This window comes from Balaenoptera borealis (assembly GCF_965194805.1).
Source record: "Balaenoptera borealis genome assembly, chromosome: 11".
Classification (NCBI taxonomy): domain Eukaryota; kingdom Metazoa; phylum Chordata; class Mammalia; order Artiodactyla; family Balaenopteridae; genus Balaenoptera; species Balaenoptera borealis.
In genome coordinates, this window is record NC_138868.1 from 32,155,292 (window position 1) to 32,178,729 (window position 23,438).

At 35.5% G+C, this 23,438-nt stretch overlaps 2 protein-coding genes across 4 annotated transcripts in view; one reads left to right on the forward strand and one right to left on the reverse strand.

The window, feature by feature from the left end:
* Window positions 1–23,438, reverse strand: part of ANO3 (anoctamin 3) — a 427,831-nt gene that overhangs the window by 53,000 nt on the left and 351,393 nt on the right. For both annotated transcript variants that reach the window (XM_082342533.1, XM_082342534.1), the window contains exon 14: window positions 22,106–22,166. In XM_082342533.1, coding sequence (XP_082198659.1) covers window positions 22,106–22,166 — 61 coding nt within the window. The remainder of the gene's footprint in view (window positions 1–22,105; window positions 22,167–23,438) is intronic.
* On the forward strand, window positions 5,661–22,830 carry MUC15 (mucin 15, cell surface associated). 2 transcript variants are annotated; one of them, XM_082342510.1, is made up of 5 exons: window positions 5,661–9,809; window positions 11,858–12,148; window positions 15,931–16,646; window positions 18,606–18,755; window positions 20,630–22,830. In XM_082342510.1, the coding sequence occupies exons 3-5, from the start codon at window positions 15,968–15,970 to the stop codon at window positions 20,788–20,790; spliced, it is 990 nt and encodes a 329-aa protein (XP_082198636.1). In that variant the 5' UTR covers window positions 5,661–9,809; window positions 11,858–12,148; window positions 15,931–15,967; the 3' UTR covers window positions 20,791–22,830. The 2 variants fall into 2 exon arrangements, with proteins under 2 accessions (XP_082198636.1, XP_082198635.1); XM_082342509.1 differs by lacking the exon at window positions 11,858–12,148 and having other exon boundaries at window positions 5,663–9,809.

A 23,438-nucleotide genomic window follows, 5' to 3' on the forward strand; every position in this document is an offset into this window, starting at 1 on the left:
GGGGACTTTACCACCCCACTTTCACCAATGGACAGATGATCCAAAATGAAAATAAATAAGGAAACACAAGCTTTAAATGACATATTAGACAAGATGGACTTAATGGATATTTATAGGACATACCACCCAAAAATGAAAGAATACACAGTCTTCTCAAGTCTCATGGAACATTCTTCAGGATAGATCATATCTTGGGTCACAAATCAAGCCTTGGTAACTTTAAGAAAATTGAAATCATGTCAAGTACCTTTCCCGACCAAAACGCTATAAGACTAGATATCAATTACAGGAAAAAAACTGTAAAAAATACAAACACATGGAGGCTAAACAATACGCCACTAAATAACCAAGAGATCACTGAAGAAGTGAAAGAGAAAATACAAAAATACCTAGAAAAAAATGACAATGTAAACACAACGACCCAACACCTACGGGATGCAGCAAAAGCAGTTCTAAGAGGGAATTTTATAGCAAAACAATCCTACCTCAAGAAACAAGAAAAATCTCAAATAAACAACCTAACCTTACACCTAAAGAAATTAGAGAAAGAAGAATCAAAAAACCCCAAAGTTAGCAGAAGGAAATAAATCATAAAGATCAGATCAGAAAGAAATGAAAAAGAAATGAAGGAAACCATAGCAAAGATCAATAAAACTAACAGCTGGTTCTTTGAGAAGATAAACAAATTGATAAACCATTAGCCAGACTCATCAAGAAAAAAAGGGAGAAGACTCAAATCAACAGAATTAGAAATGAAAAAGGAGCAGTAACAACTGACACTGCAGAAATACAAAGGATCATGAGAGATTACTACAAGCAACTATATGCCATAAAATGGACAACCTGGAAGAGATGGACAAATTCTTAGAAAAGCACAACCTTCTGAGACTGAACCAGGAAGATATAGAAAACATAAACAGACCAATCACAAGCACTGAAATTGAAACTGTGATGAAAAGTCTTCCAGCAAACAAAAGCTCAGGACCAGATGGCTTCACAGGAGAATTCTATTAAACATTCAGAGAAGAGCTAACACCTATCCTTCTCAAACTCTTCCAAAATATAGCAGAGGGCGGAACACTCCCAAACTCATTCTATGAGGCCACCATCACCCTGATAACAAAACCAGACAAAGATGTCACAAAAGAAGAAAACTACAAGCCAATATCACTGATGAACATAGATGCAAAAATCCTCAACAAAATACTAGCAAACAGAATCCAACAGCACATTAAAAGGATCATACACCATGATCAAGTGGGGTTTATCCCAGGAATGCAAGGATTCTTCAATATATGCAGATCAATCAATGTGATACACCATATTAACAAATTGAAGGAGAAAAAACATATGATCATCTCATTAGATGCAGAAAAAGCTTTTGACAAAATTCAACACCCATTTATGATAAAAACCCTCCAGAAAGTAGGCATAGAGGGAACCTGTCTCAACATAATAAAGGCCATATACAACAAACCCACAGCCAACATCGTTCTCAATGTTGAAAAACTGAAACCATTTCCTCTAAGATCAGGAACAAGACAAGGTTGCCCACTCTCACAACTATTATTCAACATTGTTTTGGAAGTTTTAGCCACAGCAATCAGAGAAGAAAAAGAAATAAAAGGAATGCAAATTGGAAAAGAAGAAGTAAAACTGTCACTGTTTGCAGATGACATGATACTATACATAGAAAATCCTAAAGATGCTACCAGAAAACTCCTAGAGCTAATCAATGAATTTGGTAAAGTAGCAGGATACAAAATTAATGTACAGAAATCTCTTTCATGCCTATACACTAATGATGAAAAATCTGAAAGAGAAATTAAGGAAACACTCCCCTCCCATTTACCATTGCAACAAAAAGAATAAAATACCTAGGAATAAACCTACTTAAGGAGACAAAAGACCTGTATGCAGAAAACTGTAAGACACTGATGAAAGAAATTAAAGGCGATACAAACAGATGGAGAGATACACCATGTTCTTGGATTGGAAGAATCAACATTGTGAAAATGACTATACTCCCCAAAGCAATCTACAGATTCAATGCAATCCCTATCAAACTACCAATGGCATTTTTCACAGAGCTAGAACAAAAAATTTCACAATTTGTATGGCAACACAAAAGATCTCAAATAGCCAAAGCAATTTTGAGAAAGAAAAATTGTGCTGGAGGAATGAGGCTCCCTGACTTCAGACTATACTACAAAGCTACAGTAATCAAGACAGTATGGTACTGGCACAAAAACAGAAATACAGATCAACGTAACAGGATAGAAAGCCCAGAGATAAACCCATGCACATATGGTTACCTTATCTTTGATAAGGAGGCAAGAATATGCAATGGAGGAAAGACAGCCTCTTCAGTAAGTGGTGCTGGAAAAACTGGACAGCTACATGTAAAAGAATGAAATTAGAACATTCCCTAACACCATACACAAAAATAAACTCAAAATGGATTAAAGACGTAAATGTAAGGCCAGACACTATCAAACTCTTAGAGGAAAACATAGGCAGAACACTCTGTGACATAAATCACAGCAAGATGCTTTTTGACCCACCTCCTAGAGAAATGGAAATAAAAACAAAAATAAACAAATGGGACCTAATGAAACTTAAAAGCTTTTGCACAGCAAAGGAAACTATAAACAAGATGAAAAGAAAACCCTCAGAATGGGAGAAAATATTTGCAAACAAAGCAACTGACAAAGGATTAATCTCCAAAATTTACAAGCAGCTCATGCAGCTCAATATCAAAAAAACAAACAACCCCATCCAAAAATGGGCAGAAGACCTAAATAGACATTTCTCCAAAGAAGATATACAGATTGCCAACAAACACATGAAAGGATGCTCAACATCACTAATCATTAAAGAAATGCAAATCAAAACCACAATGAGGTATCACCTCACACAGGTCAGAATGGCCATTATCAAAAAATCTACAAACAGTAAATGCTGGAGAGGGTGTGGAGAAAAGGGAACCCTCTTGCACTGTTGGTGGGAATGTAAATTGATACAGCCACTATGGAGAACAGTATGGAGGCTCCTTAAAAAACTAAAAATAAAACTACCATACGACCCAGCAATCCCACTACTGGGCACATACTCTGAGAAAACCATAATTCAGAAGAGTCATGTACCACTATGTTTGTTGCAGCACTATTTACAATAGCCAGGACATGGAAGCAACCTAAGTGTCCATTGACAGATAAATGGATAAAGAAGAAGTGGCACATATATACAATGGAATACTACTCAGCCATAAAAAGAAACGAAATTGAGTTATTTGTAGTGAGGTGGATGGACCTCGATTCTGTCATGCAGAGTGAAGTAAGTCAGAAAGAGAAAAACAAATACCATATGCTCACAGATATATATGGAATCTAAAAAAAAAAAAAAAGGTTCTGACGAATCTAGGGGAAGGACAAGAACAAAGACACAGATATAGAGAATGGACTTGAGGACATGGGGAGGGGGAAGGGTAAGCTGGGATGAAGTGAGAGAGGAACACTGACATATGTACAGTATCAAATGTAAAATAGATACCTAGTGGGAAGTAGCTGCATCACACAGGGAGATCAGCTCGGTGTTTTTTGACCACCTAGAGGGGTGGGATAGGGAGGGTGGGAGGGAGATGCAAGAGGGAGGGGATATGGGGATATATGTATATGTATAGCTGATTCACTTTGTTATACAGCAGAAACTAACACAACATAGTAAAGCAATTATACTCCAATAAAGATGTTAAAAAAAAAAAAAGTCTACAGTCGTTTGATCTGATGCCATTTTTGTTTTGTTTGGAGTTTAAAAATGATTACTAACCATTCTCTTTTCTTATATGTCTCTACCAAGACCGAAATCTTTGCATTGGTCTTTTAGAGAACTTTTCTTTTGCAGTAAAACTCTAATAAAATATTGACACATGCTTATAACTTAATTGTCTGAAAAGACTATTTTTTTCCTTTATTAGACCACTATATCTGAATTTGTGAAGACGGACATGCAGAGGTAAGCATGATGCTTCTTGGTACACAATTCAAGCAAATACTCAGTTAGTCCCAGGATAATTAAATTGCTTATATTTACAATTTTGATGTGTCTAAAAGCTTCCTCTAGACATAGTCAGAATCTCTGACTTTTCCAGATATTGGGTGCTGGAGTGGCCGAGTGTTTTTGACAGTTGACTAATGGAATGTTGAGTCAGGTATACATTTATTTTGGGCTTAGTGAGATATGTTTATGTGATTTGCAGGCACTTCCAAGTGTTGTTCAATTATTGCTAATTATCTTAATGTAGCAATGGATTCTGAGGAAACTCCTCCAGTTCACATGCTGACTCTTTCAGGTGCCAGGCCAGGGGATATATGATGAAATGCACATGTTCTATGGTATCCAGCTCTGATAACGAAAGAGAAATAAGGTCTGAAATATATGGAGCCAGAAACTACTTTATGGAAATTATTTCACAAACTTCAAGTCATATATGAAACACACTAGAGATTTCCCCAAAGTTCCAACAATGTTAAAAATGCACATGGCTTTATCAATAATAAATTATGAAGCAGAAATAAGATTTTCAAAACTGCCAATAATAAAAAAAAATTTTCAGTTAACTGTGCTAGAGGAAGAGGAAAGACTGAATTAGTTCTCTATTCTTTCTATGAAATATTTTTTTAAACATCATATGCAGAGATAATAAAAAATATGGATAAAAGTATAAGACAAAAAGCACTACAGAGATGTGTCAGGCATCTAGTTATTAAAATACTGTTATTTTTCTGGATTTTGATTTTATGTAGAATTTGAAGCTTTCTAAAGTTTGTAAATTTTTGATTGTTCCATTTACTTTCGTATCTCTTTTTATATTCATAATTTTGTATTCTTTTCTTGAAGAGAGATTCCAAAATTGTGTATTTCCTTCCAATGAATAGCTATCATGCATCAGACACATATGTGCCAGACATCCTACTAAATGTTTTTCACATATTTACTCATGAAATCCTCACAACAGCTCCATGTGCAAGAAATGATTGTACTGTACTGGTTTAAACTTTAAAGTATTCATTCAAAGAGGGAATTTACAACAACCCTAGGTGTATCTTGATAAGGATTCTCTTTTTCAATGTTTGAACTTAATTGTTATTGAGAAATGATAAAAACTAACTTTCTTAAGTTAATATAATTATATTGTTTATAAAGAAAAGAAAAAATGCTTGGCCACGTGATTTTTATACTTTAATACTACATCAATTAAAAATGTATTACGGAAAAGGCATTTCACCCCCTTTTGATCAGCCCATCGTTAAAAAGTTCTTCAACCTTGTATAAAATGCATTCATACTCTTCGAAAGTCTTTTTCTGTAAAAGAAGGATATTGGAATTTTAATGTAGATTACAATAAATGTTTTGATTGCAAATGCCATTAAAAAACAAATAAGGATTCTCTCCTGATACAACACAAAAATGTCTTCCCTTTTCTGTAGCTAAGAGCTTCTAGAACTGTCAGCTTAGTTAAACTCCATGTGTTTTCATTGTTCTCTACAAAATGTTTATGTTGTTTATAGTCCTCTAAACGGATGGATGAGAAAGCCACTTATTGTTATTTTCTGCCCATGAACTTAATGCCAAAATCCCCTTCAGGTCATGAATACGTTTGATTTTTCTCCTGCCCCTGCTTTTGAGCCAAGGAACCAATCTAGATTCTTCTTCAGAGTGTACAGACCTAGCCTAGGCATCTCCTTCTCTCCTCACTCTGACCCTCTCCAGGTCATGGCTCAGTGCTGAGAGCACTCAGCAAATAAACTCTGTGGCTACAAGGTTATTACTTAGTTATTCTAACTTTAGATCCAGAAAAAAAAAAATTAGAAATAACAGGATTATCTAATTACCCACCTTGATTTTTTTTTTTTTAGAAAGGGTTAATAAATCACTTGGATCTTTTCCTAAAGGTGGCAAAATAAGTTATAATATTATCAATCTTCCAGTTTTGCCATTTTATTGTATTTAAACATAGTTGTAACTTCATTTAATTAAGTTCATATCAAAATAGATTACATAGTTGATAAACTGGGCAATAGCCATCTAATGAGGTTAGACTCTGTAATGAAATCAGGGTTCTAAAAGATGCAAACTTGTATAACAGAATACTCCATCATGCAGGAATGAATCAGTTGTGTGGTACTTCCACACAATGGAATATCATGTACTTGTTAAAGAGAGCAATATCATTTCCCAGCAGTCAGCTACTGCAGGGTTGGAAATTGTTTTAGGTGCCAGCAATAAGAGGCTTCCCTTCAGAACTCGTCTATCAGCAGGAGTCTAGAGGGAGCCCAGAACTCTCCATCTTGGCAAGATGCCCCCATCCCCATATCCTACACACACACCTTTCCCTATGTCATCACTCACAAGTGGGTCCCTCAGGACTAATTCATTCTGCCCCTTAACTGCGTACATATCAGTTACTTCAAGAAGACCAGAATTTCGAGATCATTCCTTACTCAGATTTTGATCCTCTAGTTCTAGGGAAATGGGAATTGCCTTTGTGATCCTCTCCCACTCCTTCCCAACTATTTGAGATGCTTTCAACTAGGCCCTCTTATTCAAAGTCATCAATAGCAAAGTCTTTAATGTTCCCTCACCTCCTTGCTGAACTGAAACCTGGGACACTCCTGAAACCTCACTTTCTATGTGGCAATCTCAGGTGATGGCTATTTGTGTCGAAGATGAGGTGGTGAATTTCTTGTTCCTCATTGCTGCTTCAAGGCTTTTTCTCTCCCTTCTCCTTAAAGAGTCACAGATTTGAGTCTCATATTATCAATCCATACTTCCTACTGTCTCTCTTTGTGGAAGTCATTTACCACTCCCTTGGAACACTTCCTCAAATTCTCTAAAGGTTTTTCAACTCTTGGCTGAGGGTAACTCTTATCAACATGACTCCCAAAATAAATTTTTGAAATTACAACATACACAGATAATATTTCTAGTATCTTGGCTTCTCAGTTCTTTGATGTTTATCTTCAGAACTGTTTTCTCCTACTCTACCTTATGCCTGGTCCTCCCATGGCATAATTTTGATCAATGACTCCAAACCCTCCAAAATCTCCAATTATCACCTCCATCCTTGTAGCTCACTCCCTATAAACTCCAATTCCAGTAATCCCTTGGCCCAGATGTTTTCAATCCATTAACTTTTGACCCAGATTTTCAATCCATTCTCCCCATCACATTTTCACTGTCCTTTCCCACCCTTGTGCCCTCACTTTCTTCTCTATGTATCCTATTGATCAATCATTATACTGACTCACTTGCATATACCCTCAACTCTCTAGCTCTTCGAGGCTTCGATTAATGAAGTCACATTATTGTCACTGATGGACCTGAAAACAAAAGCAGAATGTAGCTTGGGACCATGCCTCAGGTAAAACCGAAACATTGTTCTGGATCCAAAATGGTGTTATAGGATTTGTAAAATAAGATACCATTTTGGATCCAGAACAATATTTCAGTTTTATCTGAGGCATGGTGCCAAGCTACATTCTGGTTCTGTTTTCAGATCCATCAGAGACAATAATGTGACTTCATGTTCTGGAAACTCCACTGGTGAGTGGTTCCACCATTTCAGGCAAAGAGGCAGTAGTTCTTCTTCCACTATGTATTGTGAGGTTTAATTAATGGGTGTAAAGCAATTGGAGAGTTCCAGATGAAAGCCTCCATAGAAGGTAAGTACAACAAAAATTATGTAACCGTTGCATAATGTGTCATCTCAGCTGGCTCGGCTGACGAAGTTGTCAGGTGATTATCAGTTATTGTTGAGTTCCTCTGGAGAAACAAGGTCCAAAATGGGATTGGTCTTACCCAGAACATGGTATCATGGTGTATACCTGGAAATGTATCTCTGCAAGACTTGTTTGTTTGGCAAGAAATTACTTTTTAACTCCAACTCAGGTGCTTCCATAAAGGTGTCTGATCACAACTAAGTGAGCTAAGTAATAAGTGAGGCATTAAATTTATGCATAGTTTTCATTTTACAACTTTACTTCCAGATGTGCTCATGACAGGAAAGGTAAATAAGGTGTATCTCTAGGGTCAGTTCTAATCAATTGGTTAAGGTTGTCAGGAGGGCAGTAATGAAAAGGATTCTGAGGCCACACCTAGGGTCTTCAGAAAAGAGGGTCATTGGAGATGAACTTTGACTCTTGTGGCAGTGAAAGCAGAGTTGTAGCAAAAGTGCTTTGTAATTTCCTTGCCTGGTATAGGCCATAATTACTATGCTTAAGTAGAAAGTGGTAATGATATTCACACACATGTCTGGGAAAATCCCTCAGGGTATGGTACACCCAATCCTGCTAAGTCATGTTCATTTCTCTAAGTACAGACATAAAATATTTATTCAGTTGGATTTTTTCCTAGTAACTAGCTAATCTGAAAATAACCAATTGATTTTTATTAAGCCATTGTTCAGTAAACAGTTATTTGATTAAACTGAACTTGCTTTTCTTCATACTAGTGCAGATACAGCTCAAATATCTTTTGAGTGAATATTTTCTAGGGTTTGGCTTAATTTCTAATCAAACTCTGAAGGGCCTTTGGGCTTCAGTAAGTTTGAAACTATAGGATTACCGTGTTCTTTCTTGGGGCCAATTAACTGGGCAGATTCTTTGCATTCAATTTGAGGCTCCTGAACCTTAGCTAAAGTTTCATTTTCTCTCTCAGCAGTTGGAAACCTATCTCCTTGCGCAACAGAAACTAAGCATGAACCTCAGGCGTACTGAGCTGAACAGACCTTGGCGCCAGTCCCCAAATATTGACGTGCAGAATCTCCCAGAAAGTGCAGTTTCACTCTTCTCCCTTTCATAAGCAGTGAAAGGAAGTGAAGGAAGTATGCCAGGTTGTTATTCAACTCTAGTATTTAATCAAGCATTACTCAGGCTCTTCTGAAACTCTCCGGCTTCTAAATTGAGAGGAAAAGCAAAGAAAACACAGGATGGAAACTATTTAATTGAGCAGGCTCCCGGGATTACTCGGGATCACGTGGCCATTCTCAGCCAGACTCCAGTTACTCCGCAAACTTCCGGAAGTCCTGGTGATGATTTCTAACTTAATATTTCTCAGCTTTCTCAAGGATCCGATGCACATTAATCCACTTGGTGTTAACTGTGCCTTTCTATAAATCCAGTTTCAGTGCACTGCAGACACCACTTTCTCCATTCAGGTATTAAGTACACAAATAGGGCATCCCCACCACGGGAAAGAAAGATTTGTTTATGTGTTAGGAGGACAGCATGTGGCTGGCACCTGAGCGACAGGTGCAGGGCTGACTCATTTTGGTTTCCTCACCTGCAAAGGGGGAACCCAGCATGTGTCAGAAATTCCTGATAGAGCAGGGACCATTACCAAAGTCTTTGTCCTTTTTTTTTTTTTTTCTTTTTTTCATTTAGGGCAAGAAATGTATGTCCTTTGTTTGCCAGCACTTAAGAGAACTAGCCTGTCCCAAAAGTCAAAGCAACCAACCTATGAAAACTGGAGGGTTGGGCTTTTTTTTTTCTTTTTTTTTTTAAAGGCCTGAATGAGGTGATATCGTCATGCTGACAGCTGAGAAGCAGGTCAGTCAGGTTCTTGGGTGCTCTATTACACAAGCAAGATATGACCAGCCCCACCTAATTTTGTTTCTCTGGCACCCTCCTGCTCAGTGGGACATCAGCACACCTAACCCAGCTGCTTTCTCTAATGCAAGGCAGACTCCTTCCAGTCAGAACAGCTGTGATACTTCAGTTCTTGTCTGTAAACACCTCCTAGACCTGAAGGTAAGTGTGTGCTGGATTACACAGGATCCCTAGTCCCTCATCCCTCGCTCTCTCGCTCTCTCTCTTACTTATTTACCAAATAGAATCAAAGCAAGTTGAACTTTTGGCAGAACAGCCTGGCAAGTACCTACAGAGACCCTTGTAAAGACAGGTAGTTGTTTCATTAAGTAATTACCTTCCAAACGAGCATCTGTGCTAAGTGAGTTAACTTTAAGAATTATTGCCAAATTTGCTAGATGATGAAACCAGCTGAAGAGTTAAATAAAAACCTTGCTTGAAACCTAAGTGACTACAAGAGAGAGTTTTCTTAAGTCAGATCTTAGTAAGTTTCAAAATGTTTAAAGTGGAAGTGGCTACATGAATCTAAATGAATATTTAGATTTAAAATATGCATTTGGTTCAAAGGTTCTTGCTAAAGTATTAGAATACGGTAGCTTTTGAAAAACAGTCTGCTAATGCAATGAATTATTAACCTTCTATATATCTTTCCCAAAGATTTTCTTAATTAAAAATTGGCAAAGTGATGTCTATGTATTATTTTACTTAGCATGGTATGTGTACATGTATAGCACTCAATGGAAATCTAAAAGGCTAAGACAGTCGCTGCAAAAGACATCCCATGGATCAAAGATGTGGATAAGTTTCTTAAATTTATTTTCAGTTTGTTCTGTGTAAGGCTTCTCTTATTAAAGGGATGCTGATTTACTGTTTAACACTTTCTAATCAGTCCATAGAGGCTGCTTCTACAGATAGTGAAACACGAGAGAAGGCTGAAAACCCCATGTTTGGAAATTTGGGTCCAGAATATTTATTTTGGAGACACAATCTTTCTAAGCTTAACACTCTTCCACCTAATTATTTCAGCATTGAAGTTTATGACTGAGAATGCCCAAGTTAGCAGTGAGTATGACATGGTATCTATTTTCCTGGGCTTATGCATTCCTCAGTCTTTTAATTAAAATGATTACAAACTTTTGAAATTTATTATTTCCTGAAAGAAAGTCATGTTTTTCCTTTTATTTGTTTCTTTCTTTTAAACTCAAATAAAGTGAAATGATGTGGGTCCTCAGGTATAATCCTACCTTCTGACTAGTTAAGTCTTCACACCCTTTCAAAACCCTCTTATAAAAGAGGCATTTCGAGAAGCATAATTCCTTATGTCTTCATTTACTGTGGTTCTTTCATCTAGGGACAGCAAAATACTGTCCAAGATTGGAAAGTCCGCTCAGTGTAACACTCAAGCTCTGCCTGGGATATTGGCTACACGTCAGACTGAGTTTCCTATGACAAAGACAAACAAAACTCATCTGTCTTAATTTTTAGCCAGAAACCTGTAAGAAGAATGATCACAGGCAACTGAGAGAGAAGTAGTACAGAATATACTCTTTAGTTATTTCACTACAGAAACATGTTTTTATATTATCCCCTCAGTGCAGCTAAAGTAATGTTTTTATTTAACATTTCTGATTTTGATTTAGTTTAGAATGACTAGCATTTCTTTTCCCTTGCATGGGTTGATTACCTGATAGAAACCAGGGTACCTCCTTATTTTTAAAGCTTGGAATAAAATGGGTATGACTTGGTTACAACAGGACGGCTGGGCAGAATAATAACTTTACGAACTTAAGGAGGAACAATTTTATGCACAGTAAGTGTGGATTTTCTTTCCTTAATGGCCACAGGTTTTTGTTTTTTTTTGTTTTTTTTCCCTCTCACCACCTCCTGAAGCCCTCTATACAAAAGTAGTAATGTGAAACCACTTTTTAGTGCCAACACCAAAGACAGGGGAGAAAATAGTTTTCATTTTCTTTGTATAAACGAATTATTTTTTTAAAAAAACCAGTGAAACTCACACTCTCCGAAAGTATATTTTAAAAGTTACTGAACATTAGAAACAATAAAAACATTTCAATATATACAGAAAGATTTAGAATCTTTGTTTCAGGTATCACAAATTGGATGGAAATCCTCTCTCTTTCTGTTCCCTTTATAATAATTCTCATCTTAGAAGTTTTTCAAGTTTGTAATGAGTTTATCTCTGTTCCTAGGTTACATCCTGAAAAGTCCTCTTAGGAATTTCCACCTAGGGGCAAGAAGGGGCAAAGAACAGAAGAAATGATGCTGCCTCGTCCTCCTGGTTCTCTCTCTCTCTCTCTCCAATTTCACTTCCTTTCATCCCCACATTCTCTCTGTCTCTACTGTGCACCTGGTTGACTGATGAACTTGGGAACACAGAAGCATGCCATCCATCACCCAGCATAGCTTTACACACAAATATACCACACAGTTTACATGTCTCAACTCTAGAGATGGAAAGAGGCTGCAAGAAAAGGGTAAAGGTAAAGAATATAGAGTACTTTTATTGTCCTCTGGAGCTGCTGTACCACTTCCATTAAACTTCCCTGCTTATAATGTGCTTGGTTCAATTCAGAATGGGGTCAAACTTAACCAAAATTGCCTAGTTCTTGCCCCAGCAAAAATCCAGGGCTGGGGTTCTGAATAGCTGATGGCTTCAATTCCTGGCTGCTTCTGTCCCTTTAAGATGAATGGACCTGAGTAAGAGGTGTAACCTTGTTCTCTTAGAAGCCAGAGAGCAGAAGCAAAGTTGTCCCCAGCTGCCAAGCTAGGACAACAGGAACGAATCAATATTCACAAAAGCCTTTCCCACAACTGTTTTAATTTTGGAATAAATGGCAAATAGCCTTCACAACATACTGTCTTATCCCACTCTTCCCTTTCTCTCTTTTCCCTGGAAATGAATTATAGGCAGTAACAGAATGCTTGGCTCATTGGGGGTGTTGATACCTTAGGTTTTCAAGTTACAATCAAAAGCTGGGTAAAGGGTAGCAAGATCCCCTTGGTGGTTCCATGTTACAAGCAAAGTGAAACAGGAACAACAAAACTCACTTTGTTGACTCTTGGTATGTGGATTCTCATTACTGGAAGGGAGCAAAAGCTCTATGCCACGTTCCTCATGTGACACTATGAGAAAATTAGATGAAAAGCTAAGGGTTGTTTTTTGCTCCCCTCTGGTAACCACTTCTTTAGGAAGAGAAAATAACCAGAAAGCCTAGGTTTAGGGAAAGCAATCAAACTGCCTAACAATAAGACAGGTGGCCAAGTACAATGCATAAACAAATCAGATCACTGGCAGTAGACAACGAAAAAGGTTATAACGTTTGCTATGAAACTGACAGAGTTCACAGGAAAGAGCTGTTTCTGAAAAGGTCCATGTACGAATTTTTAAACTAAATTGAATTGTATTTTAAATGTGCTAGGTGAAGCAACAGTGTAATGAAATATTGGTGAACTTCAGGTCCTGGGGATAATCATTCCTGTGTTGTTAATGTTAATCTGTAAATTACATGGTAAAAGTGTTTATCTAGAAACCATGGAGACAATTGTTGGGATTTTCTTAAATTAGGATAAAAGTGTACTTAGTATGTTTAAGAGGCACTTAAGGGAGAAGTCACTATTTTTCTAGTGTTTGAAAATGTGGGATTATCACCTGCTCTGGTTAAAATAAAATTTGGAGGATTTCATTATTCTTTATTATTCTGTGCTAAGAAAACATTTGTGGGAAGAGTTCTAAAAACCAGCTGATTACCAAATTCTATACTCCTTTGTAACTTTTGTTACATAGATGAGTGATTACTAGCTTTTAATGCCAAGGTCTGAATCCTAACCCTATCTTACAGCCACTAGCTATGTGTCCTTGAATACATTATTTACATTTTTTATGTCCCATTTAATTATCTGTAAAATAGGATTAATAATCCCTTCCTTATTGTTTGATTGTTTTTGTTAAGAATTAAATGAGAAAACATGCAAAGCATCTGATGTAATAGATGCATACTAGTAATATGTTTTCCAATTATGTTAACAATTTTTAGGATCTAAATGAATTTTCTTGATTATCACAGAAAAGTGAACGAAATATAAGTAAACAGAATTATCACAAATACAAATACCTATATAATCCCTACCAAGTGAAGAAACAGATTATTAGGAGCACACAGAAGTCCCTTTCATGCCCACTCAATCAACACTGTCTCCTTCCTTCCCACAAGTAACCACTTTCCTGACTTTTAACGTTCTAGTTTTTGAACTTTATAAACATGCAATCATACAGTACAACTGGCATTTTAAGCTCTGCATGATATTTGTGATAATCACTCATGTTACTGTATGCAACTCATCTGTGCATCTCGTTTATTTTTCATGTGCAAATATTAAACAGTTTATTATCCAACCTGTTACTGGTGGATGTTTAGGTTGGAGACACATAAATAATGCCCTTATGAATGTTCTTGTATGTCTGCCTGCTTGCTTTTTAAGTAGAACTTTCTTAAGTGATAAGCACAGGGCATGGAAATTACTATATCTTTTAAACCTTAGAAATCCACAGGTATAGACTGCTTGCTAAAAGTCTTTGGAGAAAAAAATATTATATCAGGATGTATTATAGATATGTCTAAGTTGTACCACTGTGTAAGTAATCATTAAGCAAGGAGAGGGGTACTTAAAACCACACGATAATCAGAGGGAGTAATTTAGAGGCTCCTAAGACCCTAGTGAAAAATCATCAAGGTTGAAAATATTTGTAAAAATTTCTGGGGGAGCTTTTAAGAAATGGCAATTAATGTTGGACATAAATAATAGCAGTTGCACCTCCTTCCTTTTCTTATCTCAGTCATCCTGGAGGCTTTTAGTGAAAAATAAGCTCTAAGGTCCAATTCAAAGAACATAAAATCAGTTCTCAGACTTTATTGCTTGAAGAGGAATAGTCTAACATTTTTTTACCTTTTTCAATTAAAAACACTTTATATTTTAGCACCTAATTAGGTTGGACTCAGTAGACTTGGCTTTCAGTGCTGCTTCTAGCTTCCATTACTGGCCACTCTGAACCTTGGTTTCTTCATCTGCAAAATGGGGATAACGTGAGCTACTCTTTTTGTCTCAATGGATCATTGTGAGGCTCAAATGAGATGATATTATAAACTGTAAGACATTTATAGAAATATTATTATATTTTAATAAGAAGAAATGGAAGTTAACATTTACTAACTGCTTACTTTAGGCCAGATATTGTTTAGAGTACTTCTACATAAATCATTTCATTTAGTCTGCAGAACACTGTGAAGTCAGTATGATTATGATATTGATAAAGCAACTGCTTAATATGATGATTATTTTTCACATGTTATTCATGATAGAAACCAGAATTACAATTTAAATATAATTTCAAAACCTTTCCCCCATATCCTCCTATCTATGAATTGTGGCGCTTCCACACTTAAGAGGCAGGCAGAATGATGTCCCCAGATTGGAGGTCAGAACCATGGTTTCAAACTTCAACTCTGCCACAATCTAGTTAGGTACTTTTTTTCCACACACACTCACAACCAGATTCTTCATTTATACAATAAGGGAATGCAATGAAAGAATCCCCAATTCTAAAAGTCTTTCTGACTTTCTGTTATTTGGGATTAATAGGAAAAAGGGTAACATGAAGTAAACATGCTGTGAAAAAAGAGATGTTAACCTCAAATTCAAGTAACTCAAATTAGGAACTAATAAAATGTTTTCAAGTGGAGTTCCTGACTAACTCACTTTAAAGTGGTATGTTTACTGTATAATCAATAACATCATTTTCATAATAAATACTCCAAACTAAATCTTTATAAAGAACATTTTTTAAAAAATAGGTTGAAGAAAGCAGCCCTATATTACATTATTTTTAAAAAGTTACTTAGTAGTCCATATATTGTACAATACGTATGTGTGTGTGCATGTGTGTGTGTGTGTATTTCAACTTGTCCCAAGCTAAATGGTCTTTGAAATAATGAAATAGTGTCTGGCTTGACAAAGATTTTGCATGGCATTCCCTAGAGGAAGAAAGAAAGAAATACCATATAGAAAGTAGAACTCAGTGAAATAGAACTCAGTGACTCTAGTTTTAATAAAATCCAAAGGAAACAAACTTTTGGAATAAAGAGTATGGTACTATCATGTCAGCATTATATCTCTGGATTTTTTTTATCACTTTAAAAATGTAGATCCATTTAAAAAAACCTCAATACTTCATTTAATAATTCAAATGGTCATTATTTTCTTTCAGATTCTCATTATTAACACCAATACCAAAGAAGATTACAATGTTGACTTCAGCCAAAATTCTGTTGATTTCAATTTTGTTTAGTTTACTACTATTTGGAAGCCATGGAGAAGGTCAAGAAATAAACACAACACAAAACACTGCAGAAGACTTAAAAACAAGGGAAAATCAATCTATTCCTTTGGAAAGTGAAGCAAATTCAACCTCAGATAAAGAAAATAGAGAAACCTCCCATCCCAAGGCAAGTAATTTCTCTTTTGGGGATCCATCAAATAAAACCCATGGAACAGATTTCTACCATAATTTGTCAACAGACTCTTCCAGTCTGAAACTCATGCCCACACTTTCCCCAAGCCCTCCCTTGAGCCACAGCTTTGTTTCTAAATTGCCTTGGAACTCATCCGTAGCAGATGAAAATCCTCTGCCAGTCTCAGCACCTCCCAATACTACAGCTATTGTATCGTCCGAAAACTTCACTCGGTCTTCGGTCAGTGATACCATGAAAGCTCCTGATAACAGTTCCATTACAGTTAGCAACCTCCCTTCAGGATCAAACACCATATCTGTGACCCCCATGATAATGGAAACAGATGGATGGCCTACCATGACTGGAGATAGCTTGGCGGGGTTTACTGCCTATCAAGAAACAACTTTATATCCCACCTTGAAATTCACCAATAATTCAAAAATCTTTCCAAATACATCAGACCCCCAAGAAGGTAAATATAAATGGATTTAATTTTCCTTTTGTGTGAAACTGAATCTCCAAATAAGTCATTACACCTAAGAAATGTACCACACTAGAAAAAAAGGAGACTGCAATAGCACAGGTGGTTCTCATTTTGGGAGAAGAAACCATGATATTCATAGTGAATAGTGAAGGGATTTTAGGGCTTAAGTCAGCATATACTAGTCATTACTGTATGGGAATGTGAGAATGTGATGAGACTGGGACAAAATGAGAAGTAGGTTAGATTGAAAAGAAACAGAAACTGAGGTAGTGGTACAGTTTTGAGATACTGGGTAACAATTTTTACTGCATTTCAGAAAGACTACCTGAAATTTCACAGGCTTTTAGGAATACGATACAACTGAAGTTTAAAAATATATGTATTTTTAAATATATATATTTTAAAAATATATAAAAATATATGTATTTTAAAAATTTAAACTCAACAGAAGAATACCCTCAATTTTTAGTTCAGTACCTACTGAACACCATAAAAATGGAATTCAGCTTTGAGTATCACAAGAAAATTGTGTTATGGGGACATTTCTGTTTCATTTATAGATTAGTCAAGCTTTAAAACATAAAGTGGAAAAGATCTCTAATATTTAATGAAAATTCATTCTATTTTATTTTCTCAGGTCTAACCATGTTTTTGTTTTCTGAATTAAAAAAAAATAACTCCTCTTTTCCCCCTCATGAACTCACTGATTTCCAATACAACTTATCTACAGATTATATTAGTGATATAAACACCAAATCATATAAACAAATTCCTATTTGAAAGTTGTTGTTAGTGTACAGGAAAAGTTTTAAATTCTGAAATCTAGGATTATTATAGTACTGCAACCAATATATTGTACGTACATATATTTTCATAATTTTAAGATATCTTTCCATTCATACATACTCTGATATTCCATCAGAAAGATTTTTTTTAAAAACTATTCTGTTTTGTCTTTCTAAACTTAATATACATATTGAGAATACTGAGTACTTAATCCTACCATTGCTCATTAATCAAAAAATACTTAGTTAACTTTGCTTCACTTTTATCTTGGTAAAAAATGTGCTGCTGTTAACCTTCCAACATGTTTTTTGTGTATAAATGGAATCTGATATAGAATTAGAGACCCTATAAGACCTCTTGCCTACCTAATTAATAAGCTTCTCAACAAAATTTTTTTAAACCTGAAAATAAAATGCACTAAATATAAATCCAGGAAGCATTCAGTGATTTATTGATGACTTAGTCTTCAAATAAGGTGCTTGGTAAAGGGGATGATAGAATGAAATTTTGGACTCCTTTAACTCAGACCTACACATCTGTTCGCAATGTGCAAGGCACTGCAAACATCCTGCTTTGTTTGGTCTATTTGTTGTATTTGGAAATACCCTCTATCAGGATATATTTCTTTTTCTTCATAATGCCTTTTCACTTGGGGTTTGTGGATTCAATTCCTATTACCTACTTACTCCCATTAGCTTTTTACTTTTCAATTATTATAGAAACAAACTCAAAGCTTATCTCATCATTAAATTTCATCAGAGATTCAGAGTTGATTAAAAATGTAATATAGAATTCAACATAGAAATTAGATCTTAATAGAGAATACACATGGCATTTCAGTACTATTAGTGTTAATATGTAATGAGACAGTTATAAAACTAAAGCTTAGAAGTATTTCAAGATATTCAAATTTATTTATCAGGAAGCAAATTTTCCAATATATCCCCAAAACTCAGTACTTTATAAAACACACACACACACACACACACACACACACACACAATGTATATATATTTCTCTGTATATACATATCCATTATCTAATTTTAAACAAAGTGTTAAACATTCTTTGCTTACACAAAGTCCACATGTATATATTTCTGTTCTTTGAATAATTGTTTTCTATTTCTTATCTTTAAATTATTTTTTCTTTGTCCTCTAGAGAACAGAAATACAGGAGTAGTATTTGGGGCCATTTTAGGTGCTATTCTGGGTGCTTCATTGCTTAGTCTTGTTGGCTACTTGCTGTGTGGAAAAAGGAAAACAGACTCATTTTCCCATCGGCGACTTTATGACGACAGAAATGAACCAGGTAAAAACAACTTTCAGAACTTCACCTGTACACAGTGGTTTTAAGTAAGTGAAGTTGCTAACGTTCTCTGCGTTATCTAGAAGGGATTTAGAGATTCATATGACAGAAACGAACTAAAGATTTATTCTGATCTATTCTCTCTTTCTCAAAGAACATAACCGAAATAACTATGGAACTGTGTGTGAAATTTTAAAACCATTTGGAACTGTTGCTCATCGCATCACAATTGGTTTTAAGTAATAATCCCAGAACCTAAAACATATCATTATAATTGAAAGATAATGGCATGATATTAAGAACAAAATGGCCAGTTTTGTTAGCAAGTAACTGGGAAGCCATTATTCACCATTGTTGGATCTCTTAGTAGCAGTAATTTGAACAATGAGTTATTCTAATCTGGAGCTCTTGCAAAGTTTACACGTATACAATAGCCCTCTATTAATTATCTTAATGAGTCTCTAAAACAGAATTGCTAAAGGGTTGCATATTTGGGTAAATAAAGTCAGATAAACCTTAATTCAGAAATTTCCCAATCATGTGATGCAAAAAACCCACCACACATCTATGGATGAGAAATGTGTCTGCTAAGAATAAAGCACTGAGTTTGATCTTAATAATGCAGTAGTAATTAGGACAGAAATAAAATCACTTCAAATGCTTGATTCAACCCTTTTTTTCTCTAATATTTCCGGACAAAAAAAAAAATCTGTTTTCTGGTTTACACAAGGGACTCTTGCTACCATAAAAAATAGTTAAATGCCCCTGTTGGGTCTCATTGATAAAGTCTTGTTGATTTTTGATAAGTTTGGAACATTACTGATATATTGTTAATTTTCAAAATCAAATCCATTAATTGTAAATTAACTGAATTCTGTTTATGGGCTTCTAGCAATCCATAGAAAATAAAAACTATCACTTTTCAAAATTGAAGGATAGGATTTCAATCAACAGGGTTTTCCAAACTTTTTTTTTTTAACTTCAGAATATTTTCTTTAAATGTTATCACATGCAAAAGCTCAGTCTAACAGCTTGATATAATCTAAGATATTGTGATTGAGGCATAATGGAATAATTCAATCACACCACCTGTTTTACTCTTTCAGCTTTGAGACACCTTTCCCAAATTCCTAAGGTTCCTGGGGGCCCAATCTGTAAACAGAAGACTTAAGGAATAGGTAGGATATGAGAATACCTAGCTGAATAATTAGATTACTAGTCTAATTAGTAAGTAGTCCCTGCTTTAGTATTCAAATACCTAGTGCCCCAAGTTTTCTTTGAATTCAAGAACATAAAAGAAATAATAATTAGTTGTTTGTTGAAAATAAAAACAATCTCCTATATTATTAATCAGGATAATAACCTGGATCTCTCAGAAGGAAACATAAGATTTTACAAATTGTTTTCTTTCATCTCCATCTTCAATGGCTCACCCATAATGATATTAAGACACTTGGTAAAATAATGACACATTTTAAAATTAAAGCTCTTCACGTTTTAAAAATTATTTTTATACCAGAAGTAAACATTCTGAACATGTTGACAAGGCTCTGAATTCACAAGATTCAGAAGTCAATGAGACATGTCAATACTTCTTTATATAAAGTATTGCTATATTTCTGTCGTGATCTCTCCCTTAGTTCCTTTATTTTTGGACCACCAGCAGTGAAATTTTGGAAGTTAAACTGTTCATAGTTTTAGAAGAAAAATGTGGCTTGCAAAATATGTACTTATTTAAAATTCAAAACTAATCTCTGAAACTCCCATATAAAAAAGTGTCACTAACTCATCCAGAACAATTCCTACAGTTTAGCAGATGCCTGAGCATGCATCTTCCAGACTGTCACTATAAAGCAATTTTTTTGTTGCATTTTTAGTTCTGCGATTAGATAATGCACCGGAACCTTATGATGTGAGTTTTGGAAATTCTAGTTATTATAACCCCGCTGCGAATGATTCGTCTACACCAGCAGGCCGAGAAAATGCACGGGATGGCATTCCTATGGATGACATACCTCCACTGCGTACCTCAGTATAAAACTAAGGGGAAAAAGGCTTCAGATGGCAAATGTTCACTATATCCTGGCCTTTCAAATCCATCATCCAAAAGCTGAAGCAAGATCACTCTCATGTGGCCTGTGCCAAAGAGAACTGTAAAAGCATGAGACGAGTAGCAGAAACATAGAGGATAAATCATCCAAAAGGTTTCCTTTCTTCCATTTCTCACTGTGCTGAATCATCTATTGAGTAACCTTAACTTGTATTTTGGTCTATTTTTCTTAGCAGGAAATGTTTGTGGAATTAGGTAAAACTGAAAGATTTCACCATGATTGCCCTGCCCGATAATTTAATTAAAAAATCCTTCAATGAAAATAGGGACCCCAAATTACATTTTTACTTTTTTGTGGTGGGGGGGGGTGAATTGACTGTTCACTGCTCCCTGTGTAGTCATAATACCATATATCAAGATTGGCATTTTCCTGAAGGAAAATTGGAAGGGTGATTTTATTTTTTTTTAATTTTGACTTAAAGCTAGAAAGAGAGTATGGCACAGATTCTGTTCCTGGGAAATTAAAGTAACAGGAGTGAGAGGCTTGAATTCTAGTACATTTTATTTTTCTGTATCAGCAGGTACATAGTCAGCCCCTTGAGTTGCCAAGTTGACAGTGACTTTGCATTCAACAGACTACGGTACGAAAGCTGACCCTAACCAGGAAAGTAATCACTTCTCTTCAAAGCATCGGGAATTCCAATCTGTGGTTTACTTTAGGCCTCAATTAATTGGGTTCTTTAAAAACTCAGTGAGAAACTTAGTGAAAAAAGTCAGCCAATACATATACCTATACATAACTTTTACAGTTTTAAGATGTTAGATAGGAACAGGATTTATTTTGTATTAGACATTATTGCTCAATCATATATGGAATAGATTCTGCATCTCTAAGTGCATAAAAGATAAGGTTAAAAATATATATAATGGAAGACTTAAGCAAACAAAACATTTTCTGAGTGTCACTTTCACAAGTGAAAATACAAGAAGCTTAATTTGGATTCTAGTATATTTCAGTTTGTTTTCAATTACTGCCCTTTTTGGCAGGAAAAATATACTCCACAGTATAGGAAGGTTGAGGCTTTAGGGATTATAAGATTAAATCAAGAGTTAAATTCCCAAAGAAGCCGTGGATGTGTGAAGAGGGCATACGAAACAAGAGATTTTACTGTTGAATTGATACATGGTATGTGTGTTTGCGTGTGTGTGTGTGTGTGTGTGTGTGTATGGTGGGTATGAATAAACAAAGCAACAGCCTCAGAAAACGAGGGCCAGGAAGTAAGTAATGGAAGAACATACTTACCCCATATTGCCATAAAAATAGCAAAGAAGACTGTCCCTCCATTATCAAACAGATATGTTACCTTAGTGGAAAACAAACAAAAGTATTAGTCACACTTTTGGTTATAATAATCCAGTGATTACTGTTTGCATTTAGGTACTATTGATTTTCTTTCCCAATGGAATCACATTATTTTATAGTTTGCAAATATAAGATAGGCAATCCTTTCATGGGTCCTGCAACTTTTTCATGTGATTTTCTCATGGGGAGAGGTGAGGAATCAGCATTTCCCCCCTTCTCTTCTCTTTTCCCCTTTGACTCTACCTTCATTTCTGCTTAGAAGTGGTTCTCGTACCCTGAGGAAGTACTTGTGGGCCACAAATAGAAGCTACACAGAGAGTTTAAGAAGTTAGCTTTCCAGTGAAGGCACGCTTAGCTGCACTTCCTGTTAGCAAAACTTCCAGGATTGGGAGAGTTGCAAAATGCAGAATTCCATTAGTGATCCAGCACTTCCAAGGGAAAGGTATCACAGTGCTATCCCTACTCTCTGATGTCTTTCAGAATGTGCCATGGGTCATCAAGAAATTTCATAAATCACTGGACATTTAGGATATAGTCCAAGTGTTTTTTAATCAGACATGACCTGAAGTTTTATAAAGAACAATGTACAGTTATACAACATTATTGAATATACTTTTCAGGGTTGTAAGAATTGTTTGATTTTAATAAAGTATAAACTCAATTTACCTTTGCCTCTTTTTATTTGCGTAATGCCCTAACTATATTTATAATTTAGTGAGGGAGGTTAAACCAATATAGCGAAGCCAATGTATGTTTGGCAGTCATTTAAATACCATAGAAACTAAAGAGAAAATAGGGGCATTATCCTCACAGGAGTGAGAGGCCAATTGGGGGCTAAAGAACATTATTCTAAGGAAAGTGGGAGTAGAATGGTGTCCTCTTCGCTCAGTCTACAGTCTAGAGGCTGCTCAATGGGTGCATTAAAACAACATTAATGTGTATTTTAATTGTAACATCTGGAACACGCTGTAAAATAATATAAAACAGATAAAGGTGGGATATATTTTCCTATTATGTAGCATTATTGAAAATTTTATTATACAAAAGATGTGCTCCTTTTGAAAGTTGGTGGATAGGTGCAAGATGTCCTAGATGCTTCTAAACTTCTAAGACTGTTAAGGCTTGGGCTTTTAAAAAATGTTATAAGACTTGGTTTTCACACCAATCATCAGTATATATTATGTACAATAGAGAAAAGGACTGCAAAGAAATTCTCTCACAGAGTTGATAAAATTCCACCCAGCGGGGGAATCCAGCTTTTTTGTGTCCAAAG

Excerpts from the sequence above, each read along its gene's own strand:
- MUC15 (XM_082342510.1), top strand. The coding sequence starts at position 15,968 with ATGTTGACTTCAGCCAAAATTCTGTTGATTTCAATTTTGTTTAGTTTA. Across the intron at positions 16,647-18,605 it reads TACATCAGACCCCCAAGAAG|AGAACAGAAATACAGGAGTA; the intron begins GTAAATATAAAT and ends TTTGTCCTCTAG. Across the intron at positions 18,756-20,629 it reads TGACGACAGAAATGAACCAG|TTCTGCGATTAGATAATGCA; the intron begins GTAAAAACAACT and ends TTGCATTTTTAG.